This window comes from Ciconia boyciana, chromosome 1 (genome assembly GCF_034638445.1).
Source record: "Ciconia boyciana chromosome 1, ASM3463844v1, whole genome shotgun sequence".
Classification (NCBI taxonomy): domain Eukaryota; kingdom Metazoa; phylum Chordata; class Aves; order Ciconiiformes; family Ciconiidae; genus Ciconia; species Ciconia boyciana.
In genome coordinates, this window is record NC_132934.1 from 64650386 (window position 1) to 64671712 (window position 21327).

A 21327-nucleotide genomic window follows, 5' to 3' on the forward strand; every position below is an offset into this window, starting at 1 on the left:
CTCAGACCTGGCTCCTGGGTACCACTTCCCTTAAGCATGGAGGCTGAGTGTACCAAGAACTACTCAGACAGCTGCTGCCTGTTAACTCCCAAGCTGGAACGGAAACCCTAGGAAATGCACTGTGCTTTCTGGGCTGCTTTATGGTAGCTTTAGTGCTACCAACTTTATAGCCTTTGCAGGCACCTGGGAAACCTCCTCCATGGCCCTGTCAAAGCCCAAAAGTTCTTTTGTTTTCCTGTTACACTTTGGCTTGCCTACCATCTTCTCAGAGAAGGACCATATCCAATCTGAGAGCTATTTAACCGGCTGTGGGAGACCTGCAGACGAAAAGTACTTTCCCTTCCCACTGCACAGTTAAAGCTTGCCATAGTTTTCTCCTACAATAGCCAGTTATCAGTTTGCCTACTGTTTCTTTAAAAAATACTGATTTTCCAGGTGAAGAAAAACTGATAATTAGGCACATCCTAATGGAGATGTTAGAGCCAGGCTCTTTTATTTTGCTCTTTAAAATATCCAGACCCTATACACATGATGCACAGTGGCATTTAGTGTGATCTTGGCGAGTAAAGCATTTGCTTCATTAAATACACTAAAGTGCAACACCATTTTATAAGAGCCCTGAGGATAAGCGCTGTCAGAACGAGCAGTGCTTTTAGTACTACATGGAAAGCTGCAGATCTGCTTTCCATGAAGGGACTGAAATGCTACAGCCCTCTTCTACTTACCCACTTCCTTCGGTGACGTCAGGAGCCCAAAGAATACAATGACTCCTCCAGCAAACTGTACTGAGGCAGTCACCAAGAAAGCATACTGAAGATAAATAAATAAAAGATTATTTTTTAAAACACTGTCAGTCATAGGCTTCCCTGACTAACGAGGGTTTCTTTACTTTCCAACCTTGTCAGAGAGTGAACACAGCTACAACAACCCAGACTACATCCATAAAACTTGGAAACAAGTGATCTCTGCATCTCCTGAACAGATTCGGTCCTATCTAGGCTGAAAGACCACATTGAAACAGCTGTTTTAGTGTACTGAGGTGACAGCAGTGAGGAAGGAGCTCACCCAAAATGACCACAGATCCAGCTATACTGGAAGGGACTGCTCAAAGAAGGGTCAAACACCAAATTCAGACCAGGTTGCTCAGGGCTTTTTTCAATCAGGTCTTGAAATCCTCCAAAGACAGATCCTCCAGGCTCTGGCCCCTTTTTCCAATGCTTAACGAACTTCATAGTGAAATAGTTTTCCAAACATCCAGTTGGAACTGTCCCTGCTTCACTTTATACCCTCTGCTTTTTAGTGCTCTCACTGTGCAACCCAGGAAAGAGTCTGGCTCTGATTTCTCAGCAATCTTCTCACAGGCTTTGGAAGGCTGCTATTTGGTACCCTAAGCTGCCTCATCTCCAGAGCGACAAGCTCAGCTCTGTGAGCCTGTCCTCATAGGTCACATGCTGCAAGATACACCGGTTCACTTACATTCCCTGTATTCAATTGCGTGCCTGCCACATTACAGCAACGTAGCGCATGCCTAGCTTCTCCCCAGTTATAGAAGCTATGCCTCCATGCCTGTCAGAACCTCACCACTATTCAGCACCAGTGACTTCAGTTAAGTGAGAACCTGCGATGGATGACTCTGAAGAGCACTTTAAGCCACCCAAATCAGAAGAGGTTATACTATGACATTAAGGCTCTTCAACATCAGTCCCATTTACAGAGATGTCTCAGGCTCATTTCTCCCAACTTGGAAGGGTCAGGAAAGGAACACCCTTTCTATTCTGCCTACTGCTTGCTACCACAGAATTCAGGAAGATGAAACTGCACACTCTGAGCCTGTTATCTCTTAGAGACAGGGTAAGAAACTAGTCTCTCATAACCCAATCAGACATGTAGTCCTAGCTAGAAGCCAGACAGCAATACCTACCTCATAGCCGTATTTGAGAACACAGGAGGCAAGGAACGCCCCGAGGATATTTCCCACAGATGCACAGGCACTCCAGAGTCCAAACACAAAACCCCTCCTGCAGATGGGAAAGAAAATTTGAAAAAGGCAATGCAGGGATAGATGACATTACAAGCAAGACAAAGATATAACATTCGAGTGAACTTTAACTTATGAATAAAGTTACAGCATTCTCCCAGTCCACTTCAAAGATACTCAAAGGTCACTTAAAATAAAACACAGAATAACTTGGGGGTACCAAATAGATAAACAAGGAATGTTCTATCCTGAAACACCTGTGCTATAGCAGAGGTGAGCTGGCAACAACAGGGTTACAAGCTATGGCTGGAGCTCATCTGCAATACCGCAAAGAGACAGAGTTGATCCTACAATGAGTCAGTTTCCATTCAGTCTCTTCAGTGGTAAGTAGACAGAAACAAGTTTTCCAGTGGCATGAAAATTTGAATTCAGCCACTCTGCACTACAGGACTTTTGAAGTTTGAACCTGTGCCTTTAACACATACAATTGTGTTCACACCAAGCTGTTCTGTGGCTCCAGAGAAAAAAGAAAAAAAAAAAAGATAGTAACAAGTAAGGCATATTTCATCCCACATAACTTTAATTCTGACCTAACCGCTGACCTTTTTGGTTTCAGACTTTCAGCTCAATCTGCTACTCAGCAGGTCAGATAAGTGAGTCACTGAAGAAAACTCAACTTACCCAGCTTTTCCAAACCAATTGCCCATGACAGCAACCACACAGGGCCAACCAGTGGACTGCAGCAAGCCATTCACAACCCAGAGACAGCAGTAGAACCACTTGTTGTAGAAATGCAACCATTCTGTGAGTGTGCCAAAGAAGAATACCTAGAGAGGAGGGAAAAAAATCAAAACAAACACAGAAGAAACCCTGAGGCTACTGCTGAAAGCCAGGCAAAAGCGGGGTCCTAAAAAGAAATAACATTTCAGGGAGAAGGTGCCCCGCAGGGGCCAGGCCAGAGGCAAGCCTGGCATTGTTTAAGAAACAGCTCAGAGCTAATAGCACCCTCTGCTGAGCCACCACAGCACTGACTCCAGAGACAAACGTGCTGTCATGGCACTTCCACTCCAAAAGACTTATCTTCGTAAACAGCACAGTTGTAACAGGAGAGGAGAAGAGACAAATACTTTCAGTAACAACACTAAAAATACGGTAGCCTCTTGATCTGCTATTGTACTGACATCTGAATCCACAAGGCTCTACGCAAACACAAAACCCTCAGCAATCTTAGCAAAATTTAACATAAATACTACAGCCAGCTCTCAAATTACTAAAAGCCCTAACCCAAACTAGCCACTGTGGCACACTGTGCTTGATGCACGTTTGTGGTTATGTGTTTGCGAAACGCAATAGGCCATAGTGGGGTGTGTAGCCACTGGGTAAATCAAAAGCACTCCACACATTTTACCACTAATTTAATAACCAGAAAACCACAATGAGATAAAGCTGATTCACACTTATCTGCAGTGGCTTGAACTTGAAGAACCCTTTTTTTTTAAGTGGACATTGTTTTTTGACTCATGCCCTCCCAGCAATTACAAAATAAGTAAGTGAATGCTTAGTATTGTTAGCATGCCCTTTAAAGAAGACAGCAAAGATTGCATTTGGAAGCAAAGCCTTGATGACAACATACGTGGGCTGGGAGAACAGTTACAATACAAAACAGTCACAAAAAGTCCAAATACACCAATCGTGTACAAAAGCTGTTCATCAAGTCTCTAGACAGTGCCTCAAACTTTGGAATTTCCTTCTGACACAGTATCCATAAATAGATATTTCAGGAAGAGGTGAGTCATCTAGCATAGTTCTGTGCTTTAGACAATGCAGTAAGTGCATCCAGGACAAAGTCTTACACGCAGACTTTGAGACCACTGAGGTACAGCTACAGCTCATGGGCAGATTCACACAGAAACAGACTCTCTTCTCCTCTAAAGTAAAACCCTATCCAGAAACCCTAAGAGAGATTTCTAAATCACACTAGTGGGTTCCGACTTACCACCAGAGCAGAGGAACACATGCCAAAAGACAAAACCCAGCGTAAATTCAGGCGATCCCCAACTATGCCACTGACAAAGAGACCCTAAGAACAAAACACAGTATTAAATAAAGCCACAAGATTTGCATCTGTTATCTGCAAGAATTAAAATGAAGTAGAAAGGCCAAGCTGATCCATGCTGATCCAAGCTGACCTATAGATGTTGTTATACCAACTTACAGTTTGATTCTAAGCACTTCTTCTGCCACCAAAGAAACCCTGTTCAAAGTTGTTCATTAAATTTCTTATTTTTAAAAAATTCAGCTGAGAATAGCCCTCCAACCCACTGGTGATAGGGGTGTGAGAAATTCTGAAGTGATAGTATTTCTCTTGCATTTGTTAACGAGCATCTTCACATGGGTGACAGGCATGGGTGTGATTATCCCAATAAGATTCAACCAAAGCTTAGCACCTTTGGGTTAGTTTTACTCACCACAGCATAGGAAAACAAAAAGATAGTGTCCAATGTCCCCAAGAAGAGAGTTGCTTCTTCTGCATTTGGAAATAAATGGCTGCTGTTCCAGAGCTACAGAAAGAAAATTTTAACAGGTAAACAGGGAGAGGTATAGCTCATTCTACATTTTTTTGATGGAAACCCCAATTCCAAAGCAGAACAGCATCTGGCCCCAGCAATCTCCCATTCCTCCAACACTTTAATTATCAAATCAAGAACAATTCTGGCATTATCTACTGCAGAAAATGTCCACTGACACTTCATTTCACTTCTAAAGGGCAAGCTAGCAAACCAGAAGTAAAAAATGCTCATTCCACCTGCATCAAGACAAACGACTGGCAAAACAAACCCTGCTTCTAACGAGCATGCAACTGTTAGACAGCTTCTTACACAGAAAACACTGATGAGCATCTTAATGAATAATACAATAAAGGCATATTCTGGTTTATGTGCAGTGTCTCTTCTGTTCTTATCTTGCTGTCTTCACTAAATGAATAATTCCCTTAAAGTATTTGTGGCAGCCACCATAATAAGAAATGGCAGACCACGAACAGAAAAGAAAGAATACAAAAGGAACAAGGGGAAGAAATAGACTGGTTGGAAACTATTTACAATGAACTCCAATCACTAATGTTGTTATTTTTTGTGCTTACCCTGAGTTTCATTTTACTTTCAATATGATCAAAAAAAGGGAAAAAAGACTCAGTTGTCCTCAAACTAAGATTAGTGACATCAGCTGAAAATAGCAAGCTTTGAGGATGACTTGAAGAATGAACAAAGTTTTATTCCCTCCCCGCCATGCCCCCATTAGAAAACAAACAAACCAACCCAATCCAAACCTGACCTATGGATGCACCTAACTCAAATATCATCAGTTTTAGTTTGATTCTATCTCTCCAGGAGAACATCCTGTACAGACAACACTAATTACACATCCACTTATTTTAAAAGATGTAACATTGGTAAGGCCTATCGATGCAGCTTCTGCTTAAGTCTCATGTGTCCAAGAAAACCAATAAATCCCTTGAAAAATACTTTTTGTCACTTGAGGCCACCAACACCTACTTACACCAGTAGCTTTCAACTTTTAACTAGAGATCCCTGGAGGTCCACAAGCTATTAAGAGTCTTAGAAACATAAGAGAATCAAATCTTTTGTCATTAGGCTTAAATTCATTAAACAACCTCCGCAGAACTCGCAAATCTTTAAAGGCTGAAAAGCATAGATTAAGGTGTCCTTCTAATAAAATCATACTAGGGCCTACTCACAAAACAATTGCAAAGCATTTTGGTATACTTTAAAAAAATATTTTTAAGCATAAAAATAAAGACCAACTGTAGTTAAAAAGATATACCAAAGTTCAAAACTGACAGCATGTAAGTGACTTCTCTGTTCATGTCCTTAATCTGTTCTATCAGTTTCCCAAAATGCACTTTACTGTTAACTGACATAACCTAAATTGATACCAAAAGGACCATTTTGACCATTTTTCTTGATCAGACACATACACCTCAACATCCAGCAAACACTAAATCATCTATATAAAAAAAGACCAACACAGCTTCCAAAATATAGTAGTTTGAATGTCAGTTAAGGAACTAAATATAAACACCTTGTCATTCATTTTAGCATCCCCAAGATGCTCACTCCTTTTTTCCGTGCTATAAAATCATGAACACATTACAGGCCCAATTTACTGCTTTCACTTATCACAAAAAGTCAGCATTTATCATCCCTCGGTCAAACACTGAAATAACCAATCATTTCTAATGCAGACAAAACTCAAGCAACTGACTTGGAACTCCCTGCTCTAATAGATCTCACGGCCTGAAACCAAACTGTTAATGTAAGATTTCTTCCACTTCTCAAAAGCATCAGGAGAAGCCACTGCTAAAAACAAGCATGCCCCTAAAAGCAGTATGGGTAGGAGCCAGGAGGTAGTTCTTGCATTCCTATTTGTGAGGTGCAAGCAGTATACAACTTCATTTTCTGCAAGCAAACACTGCCAAAACTCCCACCGCTTTCACTAAAGCTAGGATTTTACAGACAAGGGGTACTGGATGTTGAGCATTTTTGGAAATCAGACATTTTAGATGCAAGATAAAATGTCATTCTTCAGTATCAATTTAGGATAAGCAGGAAGCACTTTCAGAGAGCTTTCTTCTCTCCTACTTTGGCTATCCTTTCAACGGGGTGGCAGCAGCAGCAGCAGCACCACCACAGAGAAAGCCACAGCCAGGGTTTTACAGAGATCTCTGTAAGCCCATTAACTGCTCTCGTTTATTGCCTCCGACACTTCAGAGGTAGGGTCCCTTGTTCCCCCTCCTCCATGCTGCTGGCTACTACAGAGACTCTCCTGGGGTCCCCATTTCCATTGGAACACTAACTTCTTGAGAAGTTTCTCACTGGGGACCACTAGGAGAGATTTCACCATCACCTGATGGTCCAGAAAACTACAATTCAGATACGTGAAGTTCCTGCTCACATTCTGAGAAGCGTCCCTGACGGACACTTAACAGGGCCTCTTCAGCACCACAAGCTCAGCATACTGGAAGTTACTCACCTTTCTTTTGCACTTGCCTATCCCTTGTGTCCTTACCTCATATGGCCGGAGCTCAGGGGCCGTGCTGTTAAGGCAGGAGGGAGTCCATTGGCTGGAAATGCTGACTTTGACATTACTGAATGTCTTTCTGGAAGCATGCAGCAGGGAATAACTGCCAGAAAACACACAAGCACAGGTTGGCCAAATCTTCTCTGTAGGTCAAGTGGGAAAGGATGGGACTCAAAATACAGATGCATGCTGTCTAAGCAGGCAGCATAGCAGAGGACTGGCAGTTTTGGAGACAGTAGTCAGCAGTGGGAACCCCCAAATTATGGGTAGACACACTGATTTTAGTGGGGAGTTGTGAAATAGGGTTTTGACTGGAAAGGACTTCCTCTTCTATTTTCAAAAGAGGAGGTGACTGTGCAACAACAATTAGGTACCTCAAAAAAAAAACAATAAAGAGAAAAGAGAAGACACTCATCTGGCTAACCACCATTACAAGTGCTCTTCCAGAGACAGATTAGGTATCAGAGGCAGTATTGCTGTGAAGATCAAAGGATATCAGTGAGGCAAAGTTTGTAAGGAGAGGCAGTGTGGTATTCCAGCTGTCAGCTGGTGTAACAAACAAGCTTTCAACAAGCAAATCTAGTAGACTTTAGATCTGAAGCAGTGACCTCTCTCTTCTAGAGGCCTGTCCACCCTCTGCAAACAGCATTTTTGGGAGAGAAGAGGACCCCAGAAGCAATGACAGCATGTTCCATCAGTCAGAACAGGCATTAGAGTTTTGAGCATTGGGGTTTGCTTCCTTCCTCGTTTCAGCTAGCTCCTCCCCACAGCCACCCTCCTGCAACAGACTGCTGCCAGCTTGGCACAGTCAGCCTCACCTTTGGTGCAAGCCCTGTTTGTGGTTAGATTCCCCAGGGGCACAGCACACTTAGGTCTACTACTGCATGACTCCCAGACCAGATGGTACTACCAGCTTTTAAGTTTGTTTTCAAGCCAAAGGTTAAGAGTATTTCCCTACCTTCATTCTCCTTCTTTGGACATGCCCTCACCTCCCCAAATTCAGTGAGATGAACACTTCCCTGTGCAGAGATACACTCAACCTACCTGAAAAACGTCAGCAGGAACACAACAATATGATGGTGGGTGCAATGGGACACAAGGCCTCTGTTTGCAGGCTGCCTCCGTAAGCTTCCAGGCAAAGCCATCCTCCTGGCAGCCCTACACCTGCTCCTGCCCTTGGCCACAAAGGCTGGATGATGCTTAGGTCATTTTTCTTCTCACTTAAACCGAAGAAGGTGGGAAGGGAGGAAAAAAGAAAACATATTTGAATTAAAAAACACATGTATAAAATACAGCTGTGTTCCCCAAATGGCTGGAATTCAGCAGGAACAACTCTATGCCATTCCTTCCCAATTTGTTTCACATCGCTACCCATTTCATCACCTGTACATTCCTTGACACCTTCTATGCCCAGAAATGTCTGTTTACTCCCATTCACCCAGTACTCCCATGGTTATCCTCCAACCCACTTCTTTTTTGTTCTCCTCCTAGCAGTTGCCTCTTCAGTGCCCATCACCAAAGGAGTTCCCCCAGGATCTACCAACTTCCAGTGTTCCCATCCTAAAGACCATTCTGCACCTTTTACATACACGGTGCACTACAGAGTGGTCATAAATAACCTTACTTTCCACTGCCACCTGGCTGGCTATAGACTGGTGAATAAGTCAAGAGAGCAGCACTTGGTTACTGGTGGGGAATGGTTTTAGATCTAACTGCCTCTTTAAAATGTTGAAAGAATATACCCAAGAGTGGACTTGCACAGCTGGAAAAAGGAAAGTAACTGTGAGGACAGTGCTGAAATCCAACAGCTAGACTCCCTGCCTGTTCATTCTCAAGCCCTAAGTTATAGCTCCATCTGTCACTAACTCATTAGTACAGCATGTGGCAAGTCATACTTTCCTGTCCCTACCTGTAGGGCACGGGTGACATCTGCATAAACTTCTAGATACCAGATATCATCAGTACTGAGGAAAGGCTATGATAGACACACAGTTTCCTAGTGCTGGCTCATGCCACACTACTCCACTCCCTCAGCTATGCTGGTGTGGCTGAGAGACCGTTTCTGCAAACAGAGTCCGGGAAACGACCCCGCTGGGCAGCGAGGTGGTGAATCTCTCTCCACACCTCCCTTTTGTTTTCTGGGCAGAGATCTTTTCAGCTAGATTTCCCTGCCTCAGCTCACAAAGCAGCTACACAAACACTTGTGTCCGTGCAACAGAAAGAGCAGTGCAGAGAAAGATACGCTGTATAGTGACGTCGCTGCTGAAGGCAAAACTTGATTCTGTTGACGCTAGCTGGCTTAAGACAGTTAGACAAATCAGTTGGTGGGAGCTGCACCTTCAAGAGACATTCAACCACCACACACATTCTGGATGCTGAGGAGAGGTAAAATAACCCACCCCCCCTGTTCCCACGAAGAATCAGAGATGAAATAAGATGGAACATAATGCCTTTGTGTTCTTTCATATCCACAGGTGCTTTTTGTAATGATTTGTAAATCTGACAGAAGACTTTTCAAGTTCAGCTTCATAACCTCACTTGGAGAAATTAGAAGTCATTGCCCAGACTCCCTCTTATCCAAATTTCTGCTGCTGAAAAGCCTGTATTTCACAGAGATTTCCGCTCTTCCTTCCAATAACTTTTAAAGGTTTCATCAAGACAACGTTCACTGTAAGAAGTCTTCCTTTCCTGTTCTCTCAACAATTATGTGTGCCTGACCGACAAACAGATGCCAGCTACTACTAGATACATTAACCGTCATGGAAACTGAGGCCACATCTGACGTCCAAAACAGAGTACAGCATGGAAATCTTCCGAGTAATAGGGACCCAGCTATTACACCTTTGAGACACTGGAGTAACTTTTATCCTATGCCACACTTGAACGCCTCCATTCTCATCCAGGACAAATGCAGCAAGTCCATAGAAGATCTGAGACTGTCTGCATCTACGCAGCCCAGGTGCAGCTGAGCCACGCTCCCATTCCTCTGCCCCAGTCTTGCAGCACCTTCTAATAGGGACATGCTTCTAGGCTACTTGGGTTCACGCAGAGGGAAAAAAAAATTACCTACAGCAGGAGCTGTGGGAAAGCAAGGCTAAGCCTGGAAGAGGCATCTTTGCAAGTAGTCTTGACACTACATCCATCTAAGGTCCCAGACCATCTCTCAACATAATTGAATGAAAAAGTATCACACAAGTATCACATGGTGCTACTCCCTTTCAGGCAGCAGCAAAACTGCTCAGGGCTGTCCCACACACAAGCTGCATGAAGAGGAGAAAGGAACCCAAGGCACTCCGGTTTCCCAGCACCATGGCCCTTACAGGCCTGTGAACCACGCGGTCTGTTGGTCAAACACCAGAGCTTATTCTCCTCCCCTGCCTCTCCCTCCCCTCCCACCACACAACAGCAGATAACAGAGTTCTCCTGAGGAAAGCAAAACGCTGCCAGTTGTGCAATGCTGCAGAAGTTCCTTCCTCGAGTAATCAGTTTGCAGCCCGAAGCACGAGATTTACTACTCACTTCGTGTCAATGTATGCAAATATAGATCTTATTTGTCCAAGATACCGAGTCTTTTTAAAGCTAAGACGTGGTTTTGACCTTAAAGTCACCTTTTTTTTTAGTAGCATTTACTATTGAAATTATCTGTTCCTCAGAGCTTTTCAATCTCAGCTAGCTTTCTAGAAGAAGACCTTCTGGCACAGGACAACACTTTTCACTTATTTACAGTGTAGAGATGACTATGGAAGATTTTGTTTTCCCTTTTTTTCTTTCTTCATCCTGTCCTTTTTATATTCAAAACTGGCATTCTCCCTAGGCTAGACAAGTATGCAACTAGAAGTTTGTCTTTACAAATCAGTCTTCTAATTAATCTGAGAATGCCACATTAAATTTGTAGCGGAGGGGGAGCAAAAACTAGGAGGCAGGATAAACCACGGAACTCGAGGCAGTGAAGCACAAGCCTTCAAGAAAGGAAGAAGACTGTTTTTAGGGTGTTAGACTGCCTTGTCTGCTTGTTTAGCACTATTTATCTTCAGCTAACCGATATTTTGAATAAGCTTTTGTTAAGCTTTCTGCATTCTCCCTTATCCCTTCACTTAAGGTCAAAATAAGACACCTTAAGTTCAAAATAAACTTCCTTAATACCACCCTGCCATCCTCCAAAGCCAGCAGGAGAGACCAGAATTAGCATTCCTGGGACTTCCAAAGCGCAAAACAAACAAACGAAATTAAAAAACCAAAACAAACAAAAAAACCAACAGACTCTTTTATGCCATCTTTCCACACAGACGGAAGAGGCACAAACCCAAACCCACACGGGGCCCTTGGCAGCCACCACAAGCGGACTGCCTGACACCCGAGAGCCCCAGCTGGATGCCGCTTGGGAGGAAAAGGGACTCCTCCAGGCGCCAAGTCGATTCGATCCGAGCACGGTCACGCCTGCTGCGGAGGCGACAGGCCGACAGGCCGCCCCCGCGGTAACCCAGCCCCAGTGGAAGACACCTGGGCCGAGCAGCCCGGCCCGGCCCGGCGCACAGGCTGCGCTCCCGCCGGCGGGCACGGCTCACCTGAGGCCGGCTGCGGCGCCGGCTCCGCAGGCTGCCCCGCCCCGCGGCTCGGCTGGGCCGGCTCCCCCACTGAAGCGCCGAGGCAGACGATGAGAACGCGGCTCTCTCCCCTCAGCGAACCCCCGCCCGGGTCCCGGCGCAGGTGACCCAGCGGCCACGTCCTCAGCGGGGCGGGGCGGGGTGGGGAGCCGAGCCGAGCCGAGGCGAGGCGAGGCGAGCCGGCAGCGGCAGGGCACGCTGCCGGCTCGGCCCCAGCCGCTAGCCCACCTCGGCCATTAAACCGTTTCTCCCTCCCCGTTTCTCCCTCCCCGCCCCGGGGGAAACCACCCGCCCCCGCGTACCGGGCCCGGCGGCCAGCACGGCCCTCAGGAAGTCAGAGGGAACCGGCTCTTCCGGCGGGAGGGGCCCGCGGGCACGGCGGGAGTTGTAGTCCGCCCCTCGCCGCCGCCAGGGAAGTCCTCCGGCTCTGCCTCCGGGCGCCCCGGGCCCCTTGCCCGCCTGCCCCCTCGCAAGGGGCGGGGAGCGAGCGGCGCCGGCGCCGCTCCCCCAGCTGAGCCCGCGGGGCCGGGCAGGCGGAGGAAGAGGAGGAGGAGGAGGACTACACTTCCCGCCGGCCCCGAGAGGGCCGGGGCGGGTACAAAGCGGGCGCTACCTGTCCCGGCAGGTGAGCGTCAACAGGTGAGCGGGCGGCGGTCGGGACGGGGGCTGCTTCCCTCGGCTGCTGGGAGCTGGGCCAGGGCGGCGGCTCCCCCTCACTGCCGCGCTCCCCCGCCGCAGGCCGGCCCGGGAGCCGCGATGCCTTTCTCCAGCTCCGGCGCGGACGATGCCTTCGACTACCTCTTCAAGATCATCCTGATCGGGGACTCCAACGTGGGGAAGACCTGCGTGGTGCACCGCTTCAAGACGGGGCAGTACAACGAGAAGCAGCAGAACACCATCGGCGTCGACTTCACTGTGCGCTCCATGGACATCGACGGCAAGAAAGTGAAGGTCAGTGGCCGGAGTGAGCCCAAGCTGCTCAGCGGGCAGCACCTGCTTCCCCATCACCGCCTCGCCGTCCCGTGCGGCCGCGGGATGCACAGCGTCGCCTGCTCGGCCCTGCCGAAGGCGGCGGGCAAAAGCCGGCTGCCTTCCTCAGCAGGGGTGCTGCCGAGGGGAGCTCTCCTTCAGGAGGATGCCCAGGGGGATGCAGTCACCCTAATCTGGGTGCACGCTTGCCCTCGTGGCTTTTCTGGATCTACCTGTGGAGAGGGCTCACGCTTTGCCCGCAGGGAGCTCTTTGAAAGCCGGCTCTGGTGTGGAGGGGGTGTCTCTTCCCCCCTGCAGAGATGGGGGGGTTTGACCTGCAGCACCGAGGAGGGAAAACCCCCTAGTTTGCAAAGGCTCCGCTTTGATGCATACTTGATCTGAGGGAGGACTTGCAAGATGAACACCAGAAGAAATTGCTAGCTAGAACTTACCTCCATGCGCAGATGAAAGTTCAGATGCCTGTCCTTTATATAGCTTTGCTTTGCCCAGCCTTTCATCAGGGCTTCTTGGCTCCTCCTCCTTTCCTATTAAAAGGCTGTAATGCTCTATATCTTTTAGTACAGTTGTTGAAACTGGGTTTCTTGGTCTCTCTGCAAAGCTGGGTTTACCCTTGCAGCTTTCTCTTTGGCCTGTGTAGATTGTCTTTACAGGCATGTAAATGTCTTTTCAGATCTAGAGAAAGCAAAGCCATGCTGGGTGTAGTGGAGTGAGCTGGTCTCAGCTGGTCTAGCTGCCTTCTAGACAAGGGGTTTCAGAAGCGTCGATGCTGATGGCAAACACCCAGGAAGTGACATTTGCCAGTCTTTACAACTTCTATCCTTTCTCTTACAGATCCAAGTGTGGGACACAGCCGGTCAAGAACGCTTCCGGACAATAACCCAGTCTTATTACAGGAGTGCCCATGGGGCCATCCTTGCCTATGACCTTACTAGGAGGTCCACGTTTGAATCCATTCCTCACTGGATTCATGAAATTGAAAAGTATGGTGCTGCAAACTTGGTCATTATGTTAATTGGTAGGAATCTAATTTTAAATATTTAATGTTGTATAGCTGCTTTTAATATGTGTATAAATCCCCCTTACTTTGCCCCCACTACTTAAAGCATCTATAAACTATGCATTAAAGAAGAATGCAGTTGTAATTAAAATAAATTGTATCAGTTTGACCTAAGCCTAAGAAATTAGGAAAGTCACAGCTTGGTCCTGACAGGACCAAGCCCATTGCAGACAGTGAAACCTTTTTACTTGCTCCTTTCCTGCTGGAATAATGCAAAAAACTTGCTGCTAGTCTAGCAAGCAGGGACAACCTTATTGAGGTTAGAATTGCAGTAAGTCTGACCCTATACTCCTGATGCACAGGAATTTAGCAGCTCAATAATTCAAGATGAAGGGAAATGCACAGAGCAACACAACTCCTTGTTCTCATCTTTCCTCTGTTCTTTTGATATGCATGTAATGGGACTCCGATCAGGTAAGACAGTAGATGGGGACATGGCTCTTACAGAGTACAAAGTAGTCTGCTTGCATTCTTCCTCCTCATTTATTCCACTAGCGTTCAAGAAACTTTGCCTCTTGAGGAAAGGAATGGGTAGAAATTTCTGAGAATGGAGATGGTAGGAAGCAGTGTGGTTCTTTCCCTGTGTGTTTCAAGTTATTATTGCTCTTCCCTCCCCCAAGGAAGAAGCTGCAAATGAGAGAAATGGCGTAGTAAAATGACAGAGCTTTTATTTACATTCCACTGCTTCTGTCTGTTCCACTGTGGCACTGTGCCGAGGGCAACGTATGCAGCCGCAGCAGCCCAAACTGGCTGTTGAGGATAGGCAGTGTTGAGCACCACAGCGCAGCAGGCATGGGACCTAAGCTTCTGCTTGTGCTCCTAGCAAATTACTTCTGCTGTGGTGGTTCTTCCTGTTCTTCCTTTGAAGAAACAAACAACAAATTCTGACCTGCACGTAACTGCAGTGTTTGGAATGAGTAAGGGAGAGGGCAAGGGGGAATCACTAAACTTTGGTAGGGTTTTCTAACTTTTCTCATTAATCTAAAGAGCAAGACCTATCCGTGGGTGGGTTGGGGCTGGTGGTTGTTGTTCGGGGGTTTTTTGGTTTTGGTTTTTTTTTTTAAGAAAGAAGTTCTGAAATTGGTAAAAATAAAGCTTTTGTCAAGGATCCAGCTTGGCGCTTTCTTCCAAAGGTGGTGCTGTTTGCTTTACTTATTTTGGTAGGAAGTCTTTGTACATTTACACGTAGTCACTTTATACACCTTTCTAGCATGAGGTTAAGGTTAAGAAGTCTAACTTTCCCATCTGGAACTGAAGCAGGAAAGGGTGGGGGCCCTTTTTAAGAAAGCAAATAATCCTCAAGCAAGGTGGGGTTTTTTTGGGGGTTGTGGTTTTCTTTTGTGGGGTGGGTTGGGTTTTTTTTTCCTTTTAGAAAAACTGAAAAGGACTTAATGGGAGGGGAGTTGGCTTAGATATGCTTCAAATTCAAGATCTGAATTTCACGAAGGGTTGTCTTGAAACTATGAATGTAGACTTCAGCCAGGTACTATATGTACCAGAACTGATGATAATTCCACATGTGCTGCAACTACTTAAATATACAAAGGTATTTTATCTGAGGTGTTTCATGACTTCTGACAGATTTTGACTAAACAGCTTCAAGTAAAAGTTTAATCTATACACGTGGAAACTTCTTAAGTATACATTTTAAGCATTAAGGTAACTGCTGTGAATTCTTGTCTTTTCTGACATCATCTTAAAATGACTGACTTGTATAAATAGGTCATGTTAAAATCTGATTAACAGTTGAGCAGGTTCTTCCCGGGTTTTAGGGGTTGGATTTTTTTTTTGGAGGGGATCTGCTTTAGACTAACAACATTCCAGATCTTCAGAGCTGAGCAGCTATGAGATGTGTCAAGGTAGCCTGACAATAGCATAACACATGTGGCTTCCACTGAGGGTTGAGTGAGGAATAAACGTTTCTGCAACATTGCTTTGGTTTACTGTGTGCAGTCACTATAGCTACAAGATTTCTATTCTTTTTTTTAAATATTTAACTTAAATGCTACTTAATGTTTAAAAACACTAGGGAACAGGCGCCAACAGTTGCTTCCAAATAATCCTCTGGCACCACTAACTACAGCAAGTAATGAGATGAACACAGGTTTTTAGGTTTTGTTTGGATTTTAACTCATTTGATATTATCATATGATTAGCTGCAGTTTTGAGCCACATTCTATGTTTGTGGCTCTGATGTGCTCACATCTTGTTTTTTCCAGTAACTCTTATTCCTAACATAAATCTGTTGTTTAAGAAAATTGAATTAATATATTGCATTTAAAGATGAATTTTTGAGAGACTAAATTATTGAATTATCTATTTGCCTTCTTTTAAGGGAACAAATCGGATTCAGTGGATAAGCGCCAAGTCCTGTTTGAAGATGCCTGCACACTGGCAGAGAAGCATGGGCTCTTAGCTGTACTGGAGACATCAGCAAAAGAAGCTCAAAACATAGAAGAGGTGTTCACGTTAATGGCTAAGGAGCTAATAGCCCGAAATACCTTACAGCTTCATGGAGAGAGCCCTCTGAACAGCATCTATCTTGATTCCAGGCCAGTGATTGCCAGTCCAAGCGTGGAGAAGTCCCAGTGCCTCTGTTGAAGAGAGATTTCAGGAAGAACTTGGAAGTCATCATTCTTCTGAGGCTGTTTGATTTCATTTTCTTCAATTGATGAAAGTGTGCTATGTGGTCTCAAGCCATCTCTCTTGATATCTCTACCTTGCAGTTTGGCTTGTAAGTATCTTCAGGGATCATTGCTGCTGTTGGTAGCACAGGTTGCTTTGAACATGGCAGCTGATACTTTAACACGAACTTCTGAGCTGAGAGGACTCAGGAAGCTGCCAGCCCTTGCCTTAACCAAAGAGAACTGTAAAAATTATTGCCTTTAATTACATCCTTAAATGATTTTTCTGGCTGTGTCAAAAGATAAATTTGCACCAGAGCTCTGTGTTGATTTGACCCTTCTAAGCTGTGCTGTTTGTTCTAGTGCAAGCACTTTACTCTTTGCCAGTAGCTTTAAAAAGTCTGACATGCTTGGACAGCTCTAACCCACTGCTGCTTCAACCTTCATTTAGGGGTGGTCCTGATGTCAGGCATGTAGTCACCCATTCCAAGGAACTTAATAACATTTGTGAAAGAGTACATGATTTCACATCTGTACTGACTTCCTCACCAGACAAACCTGGAGACATCTCTGGGGTTTCATAGCAGGCAGAATATGATACACTAGGGTCCCAACCTTCTTCCTGGGGTGAGAAAAGTTGTCTTTCACTTTGCTCTCTAATTATAAGAATTGTTTCCAGTAGTGATCTCTAGCAAGCCTATGTAGCAAGATAGTAGTGAAGCTTCCAAAGCATCAGTAATGGCCTAAATCGATGCTGGGGTGAAAGGACTTTTTTTTCTTTTTTTTTTCTTTTTCCACCCAACATTTTCTTGCTTTTGATGTGCTGATTTTAATCAAAAGCCTTCTGTAGTTTGTGATGGGCCAATGGCAGCTTGAGAGTATGCCTGTAGATTTTCAAGGGAGTGTGAAGAAGGGATTCAAGCTCCTGTAAAACTCGGCAAGGGGTAAGATGTTTTAATTACGTAACCTCACCTTACAGCAGTAAGGGAATGGTATGGGGCATACCAGAAAGCTACCCCTAGGCAAGTATATATGCTACTGCTATGGAGACTGAACACCTTGGTAGCAATAAGGTTTTTTTATTGCTCCTCCCAAATGCAAGCTCTGCTACTGGGGGCTCACTTCTATGTACTGGAACAGAATGAAGCATTTGTTTTGTTGGTTTTTTTCTTCTCCAGTAGATGGAACAGAGAAGGAGAGGGAGGAAAGAAATATTATACAGAGGAAGTTTTTTGACTGCAGTCCACATGTACCAAAGTGCATCACTTACTGTTAAGTTATGAACTGGAACTCAAACTCTGTAATGATAAAATACAGTCTGGGTTACATGCAAAGAAGCCCTGGGAAGGCTGGTATGCTGCTAACTTAGCAGATGGCAGTCTACCCATGTTTCACAAGTTCTTGAAAAATAGGGAAAAAACATGTAGTGAATACTTCTGGAAAATCTTGTCTGAGAAGCACAAAAAATAAAGCAGAATGAATCAATGATTTATAGTCATGCAAATATTTCTGTTATTATTAATGCTTCCTCTGGCCAGGTTCTTTGCTGTCACAGGTGAAGAGCAGGGGCTAATTCAGCTATGGGTAAACTGAGGGAGAAGTCTTCAATGCTAGCCTCTAAGCCTTTTGCTATAGCCTGCTGTGGAGAAAGCTTCTTCTTCAGGCATCCTCTTTCTGATGTTTACTTTTTAAATCTTAATTTAATCTTGATTTGGTACTAGCCTAGTAGTTGCATTTCAGTTTGCATATTTATGCAACAGTAAACACCATAACCTTTCAAAGTAGCTGAACAAGTAGCAATCCAGCTTCCAAACAACTAGTTTCTATGCCTTGTCACTAAGGAAACAGTCAAATGGAAGTTTAATATTCTTGTGTGTTGAAAAACCAAACTACTCCTGGTAGCAGTTTGTAATGTAGCAGTTTTTACATTGTTTTTAGTATCCACACTTAAACTGCTAGCAAACTTTTGTTTTATTTCAGGTATACCAGAGATAGTATTTGCAGCAAATGCTAATCTTCCAGGAGACCTTAAATAGAAAAGTATTGTTATCAGCTCCAGTTGCACTCTTTCATTAGCCAAGAATTAGAGGAAAGATCTTACCAGCAGAGTATTAACCTTTGTCTGGTTCATTGGATTTACTGCCTTAATTAGAGATTACTGCAGGAAGTTATTTTGCTAACCCTCAGTATGGAGACTTCTGCAGGCTGGTGCTCCCTTAACTGCCCAGCACTGCCAGCCTACAGGGCTCTTGCCATTCTCTTCCCACACACATGGAGCTGCTTACTTTGCAAGTCCTTCATTGGCAGTTACTACTCTTTCAAGAAACTAGTCTTAAATACCTACCTGTTGTGCAACTAAAACAGGACTGTGACCTCTTTTGGTTGGTCCTGTTTGGCATCTTCCACAAGCCCTTTGGGCAGTTACACCGAACAGTTTCCACAGTGTCATTTTTTAAATGGTCCTCATGTGAATGAGGAGTGAGCTGCAGCAGTTGCTAACAAGAAGGTTCTTCAGAGTGTATATTAGTAGACAGTATTATTCATTAGATAATACATGAAGAAAGCTATAAACTAAAAAAATCCCTTTATTAAAGCATGTTATTCTAGACTGTAAGATAGCAACCACTAGATGAACAAACAAGCACGGTGTAACTTCTACAGTTGTGCTTTTCCCCATCACAGAGCAGATGGCAGCATGTGGCTATGACAATGCAAGCAGCATTAACTGCAATGGAACCTTATATTACCATTTTTGTTCCCCCAGCATCACATGCTAAATCAGTGTGCTTCTTGACAGCATCATTAACGCACTTGTAGAGAGTGTAGCTTATTGTAATGTTGTTTACAATGCCATTCTAAAAACTACTACTGTCCTACAGTTTTAAAGAGCTGCACATCCAGCTTGAAGATGAGCTTATTTGTTAAATTTTTATCTACTTGGAAGAAGTATTTGAATCTTAGCTGTGGCACATTACTTGCATTGATATCACAGCCATGCCAGATGAGACTGAAGCAGCACCTATCCACATAACAGGGTAACAAAAAAACTGCAAGTATTTTAAAATGGAGCAAACTGACACCTCCCAGAAGCTGACTAGCTTAAAAGCAAATATAGCTGCAACCCAGTGCTGTGGAAGGCACATGGCACTGCCTATGTGGTCAAGCTTTTCTTCATACATAGGGGACAGGCTCTTAATAACAAAAGCTGAGGTTCTTATCTAATCATTCCAGTTAATGTGTAAGTATAATTGGAAAGGAGACAGAGAAAGCCATTTTCAGGCCCTGAACAGAGATAGAGTGCTCTGTCCTGGAGCTGCCTTTGAGGAAGGAGATGCATGCCTCTGCTTTTGGACAGGGAACTGAAAATGGAGCTTCCCCCAGCCAGGTGAGTGCTCTAACCACAGCACTGTTCAGAGATGCTTCTTCCCAGCCATGGGCTGCCAATAGGCAGGTTTTTGTGTACCTCAGTTCCCAGAACACCACATTTGGCTGCAGGCAGGGGGGCATTAATACTCATTGCTCAGTGTACTGACTCCTGAAGCCATTTTCAAGCACTGCTCTCAAGCAAGCACATTAAGGACTGGAATTACAACAGGCAATGCTAGGATATCAATGTCCTTTGAGAGTAGTTTTAAACAGGCCAAGAGCCCCTTTTACCTAAGAGTACTTCAACTTTCAATAGGAACTTGCAGTTTAAGAGAGGTAGGACTTTTAAAAGTCTTTTAAAGCACTTTTTCTACTGCTGCTGTTTAAAATTAACACAGCTGCCTCCACAGGCTCTGCCTGTGCAATCGCATCAAGCTGTTGCCAAACAGGTGTTGACTCTGGCTTGACTGCAAGTGACAAACAGCACCCCCATGGATAACAGCAACAGCAGCAAGTAGGGACAGAAGTTTAGCATATTTGCAATCCCACATTTCCTTGCTACAGCTGTGTCCATGAACATCACTGCATATTACAGTTTTCACTGCCAAGTCTGTCTCATTTTGCTTACCTGAAGCAAGGCTCACTGCAACTATGGTTTAATAATGCTTCTCTAATGCTAGCCTTAGAGAAAAACTGACTTTGTAGCAACTTGATCCCTACAGCACAGTCCTGTATTTTATCTCAATCCTAAGGGACTACATGTCGACTCCTTGTTTTAAGCTGCTGCAGCATTAATAATTCCATGTATACAAGTTTTGTTTCAAACATGAGACACCCCATACCTCTCGGTATCCTCCAAACAGAAATCTATTTTGTGCCTGCTGTAGCAGGAGAGAGTCACTCTATTTCATTGAATGAACCAGGCATCCCCTCAGCAAGATTACAATACACCTTGGGCTACCATCAGGAAGGAGCTGTGGTATCAAGATTTGAACTAAAGCCGCAGAGGTTGTAAGAAGTGCTCTTTGCTTCTATGATCACATTCGGACCAATTAGAATGGGCAGCAGACACTTATTTTGCACTTACCTCAAGATGCAAAATTTTATACCAAACCATACATACATATTCTTGCATAGCAAGTAAAGTCAAGGCACTTCAAGTGACAGCATGCATCTTTTTCTAAAGATTTTTGTTTTGAAATCAAGATTTTGCTGGTGGAAGTTTATGGAGTCTTTGTACCTTTTTCTTCTTGACAGTACTCTCATTGGCCTCTTCAGTTTCTGTACCTTAGGTATTTGCTTAGAGAAAATGTAGCACAGCCTAAGTTGTCACCCTCCATATTTTTACATTAAAAGTTTGCCTTAATTCTACTGAATTTATTCCTGTTCTTACAGAGGAAAAACATAGCAGCCTACTAACATACTTCACTCATTTCAAAGGCCCTACTCTTTTCAGTCATTCCAGTTTGGGGTGGGGGGTGGAAATCATAGTGCAACAGCAAGCTTAGAGACAGGCCTCCCACCAGCAAAGTTCAAACTGTGACACACAGCAGTACTGCTTGATGACAAATACATGCAGTTCTTTAATGTACAGAACAAGAACCACAG

The 21327-nt window shown here is 44.5% G+C and overlaps 2 protein-coding genes across 5 annotated transcripts in view; one reads left to right on the forward strand and one right to left on the reverse strand.

The window, feature by feature from the left end:
* The window catches only part of SLC37A3 (solute carrier family 37 member 3), a 25325-nt gene extending 13185 nt beyond the window's left edge, over nucleotides 1-12140 (reverse strand). Inside the window, exons 1-8 of one of the 2 annotated variants that reach the window (XM_072871961.1) lie at nucleotides 11985-12140; nucleotides 8123-8298; nucleotides 7067-7181; nucleotides 4447-4539; nucleotides 3975-4058; nucleotides 2660-2805; nucleotides 1922-2018; nucleotides 726-810 (exon numbers count right to left, since the gene is read on the reverse strand). In XM_072871961.1, coding sequence (XP_072728062.1) covers nucleotides 726-810; nucleotides 1922-2018; nucleotides 2660-2805; nucleotides 3975-4058; nucleotides 4447-4539; nucleotides 7067-7181; nucleotides 8123-8223 — 721 coding nt within the window. In that variant the 5' untranslated portion in view covers nucleotides 8224-8298; nucleotides 11985-12140. The other variant, XM_072871971.1, reaches the window with a different exon arrangement.
* Nucleotides 11685-21051, forward strand: RAB19 (RAB19, member RAS oncogene family). Of its 3 annotated transcripts, none has more exons than XM_072872005.1 (4): nucleotides 11685-11785; nucleotides 12421-12633; nucleotides 13504-13687; nucleotides 16065-21051. In XM_072872005.1, exons 2-4 carry the CDS (start codon nucleotides 12439-12441, stop codon nucleotides 16328-16330), a joined length of 645 nt encoding a protein of 214 aa, XP_072728106.1. In that variant the 5' UTR covers nucleotides 11685-11785; nucleotides 12421-12438; the 3' UTR covers nucleotides 16331-21051. The 3 variants fall into 3 exon arrangements, with proteins under 3 accessions (XP_072728106.1, XP_072728087.1, XP_072728097.1); XM_072871986.1 differs by lacking the exon at nucleotides 11685-11785 and adding an exon at nucleotides 11831-12321; XM_072871996.1 differs by lacking the exon at nucleotides 11685-11785 and adding an exon at nucleotides 11832-12307.
* Nucleotides 21052-21327: the final 276 nt, after the last annotated feature.

Bases quoted from the DNA above. Each gene is read 5' to 3' on its own strand.
- RAB19 (XM_072872005.1), top strand. From the start codon at position 12,439: ATGCCTTTCTCCAGCTCCGGCGCGGACGATGCCTTCGACTACCTCTTC. The intron at 12,634-13,503 runs GTCAGTGGCCGG...TTTCTCTTACAG, and splicing joins TCGACGGCAAGAAAGTGAAG to ATCCAAGTGTGGGACACAGC. The intron at 13,688-16,064 runs GTAGGAATCTAA...CCTTCTTTTAAG, and splicing joins CTTGGTCATTATGTTAATTG to GGAACAAATCGGATTCAGTG.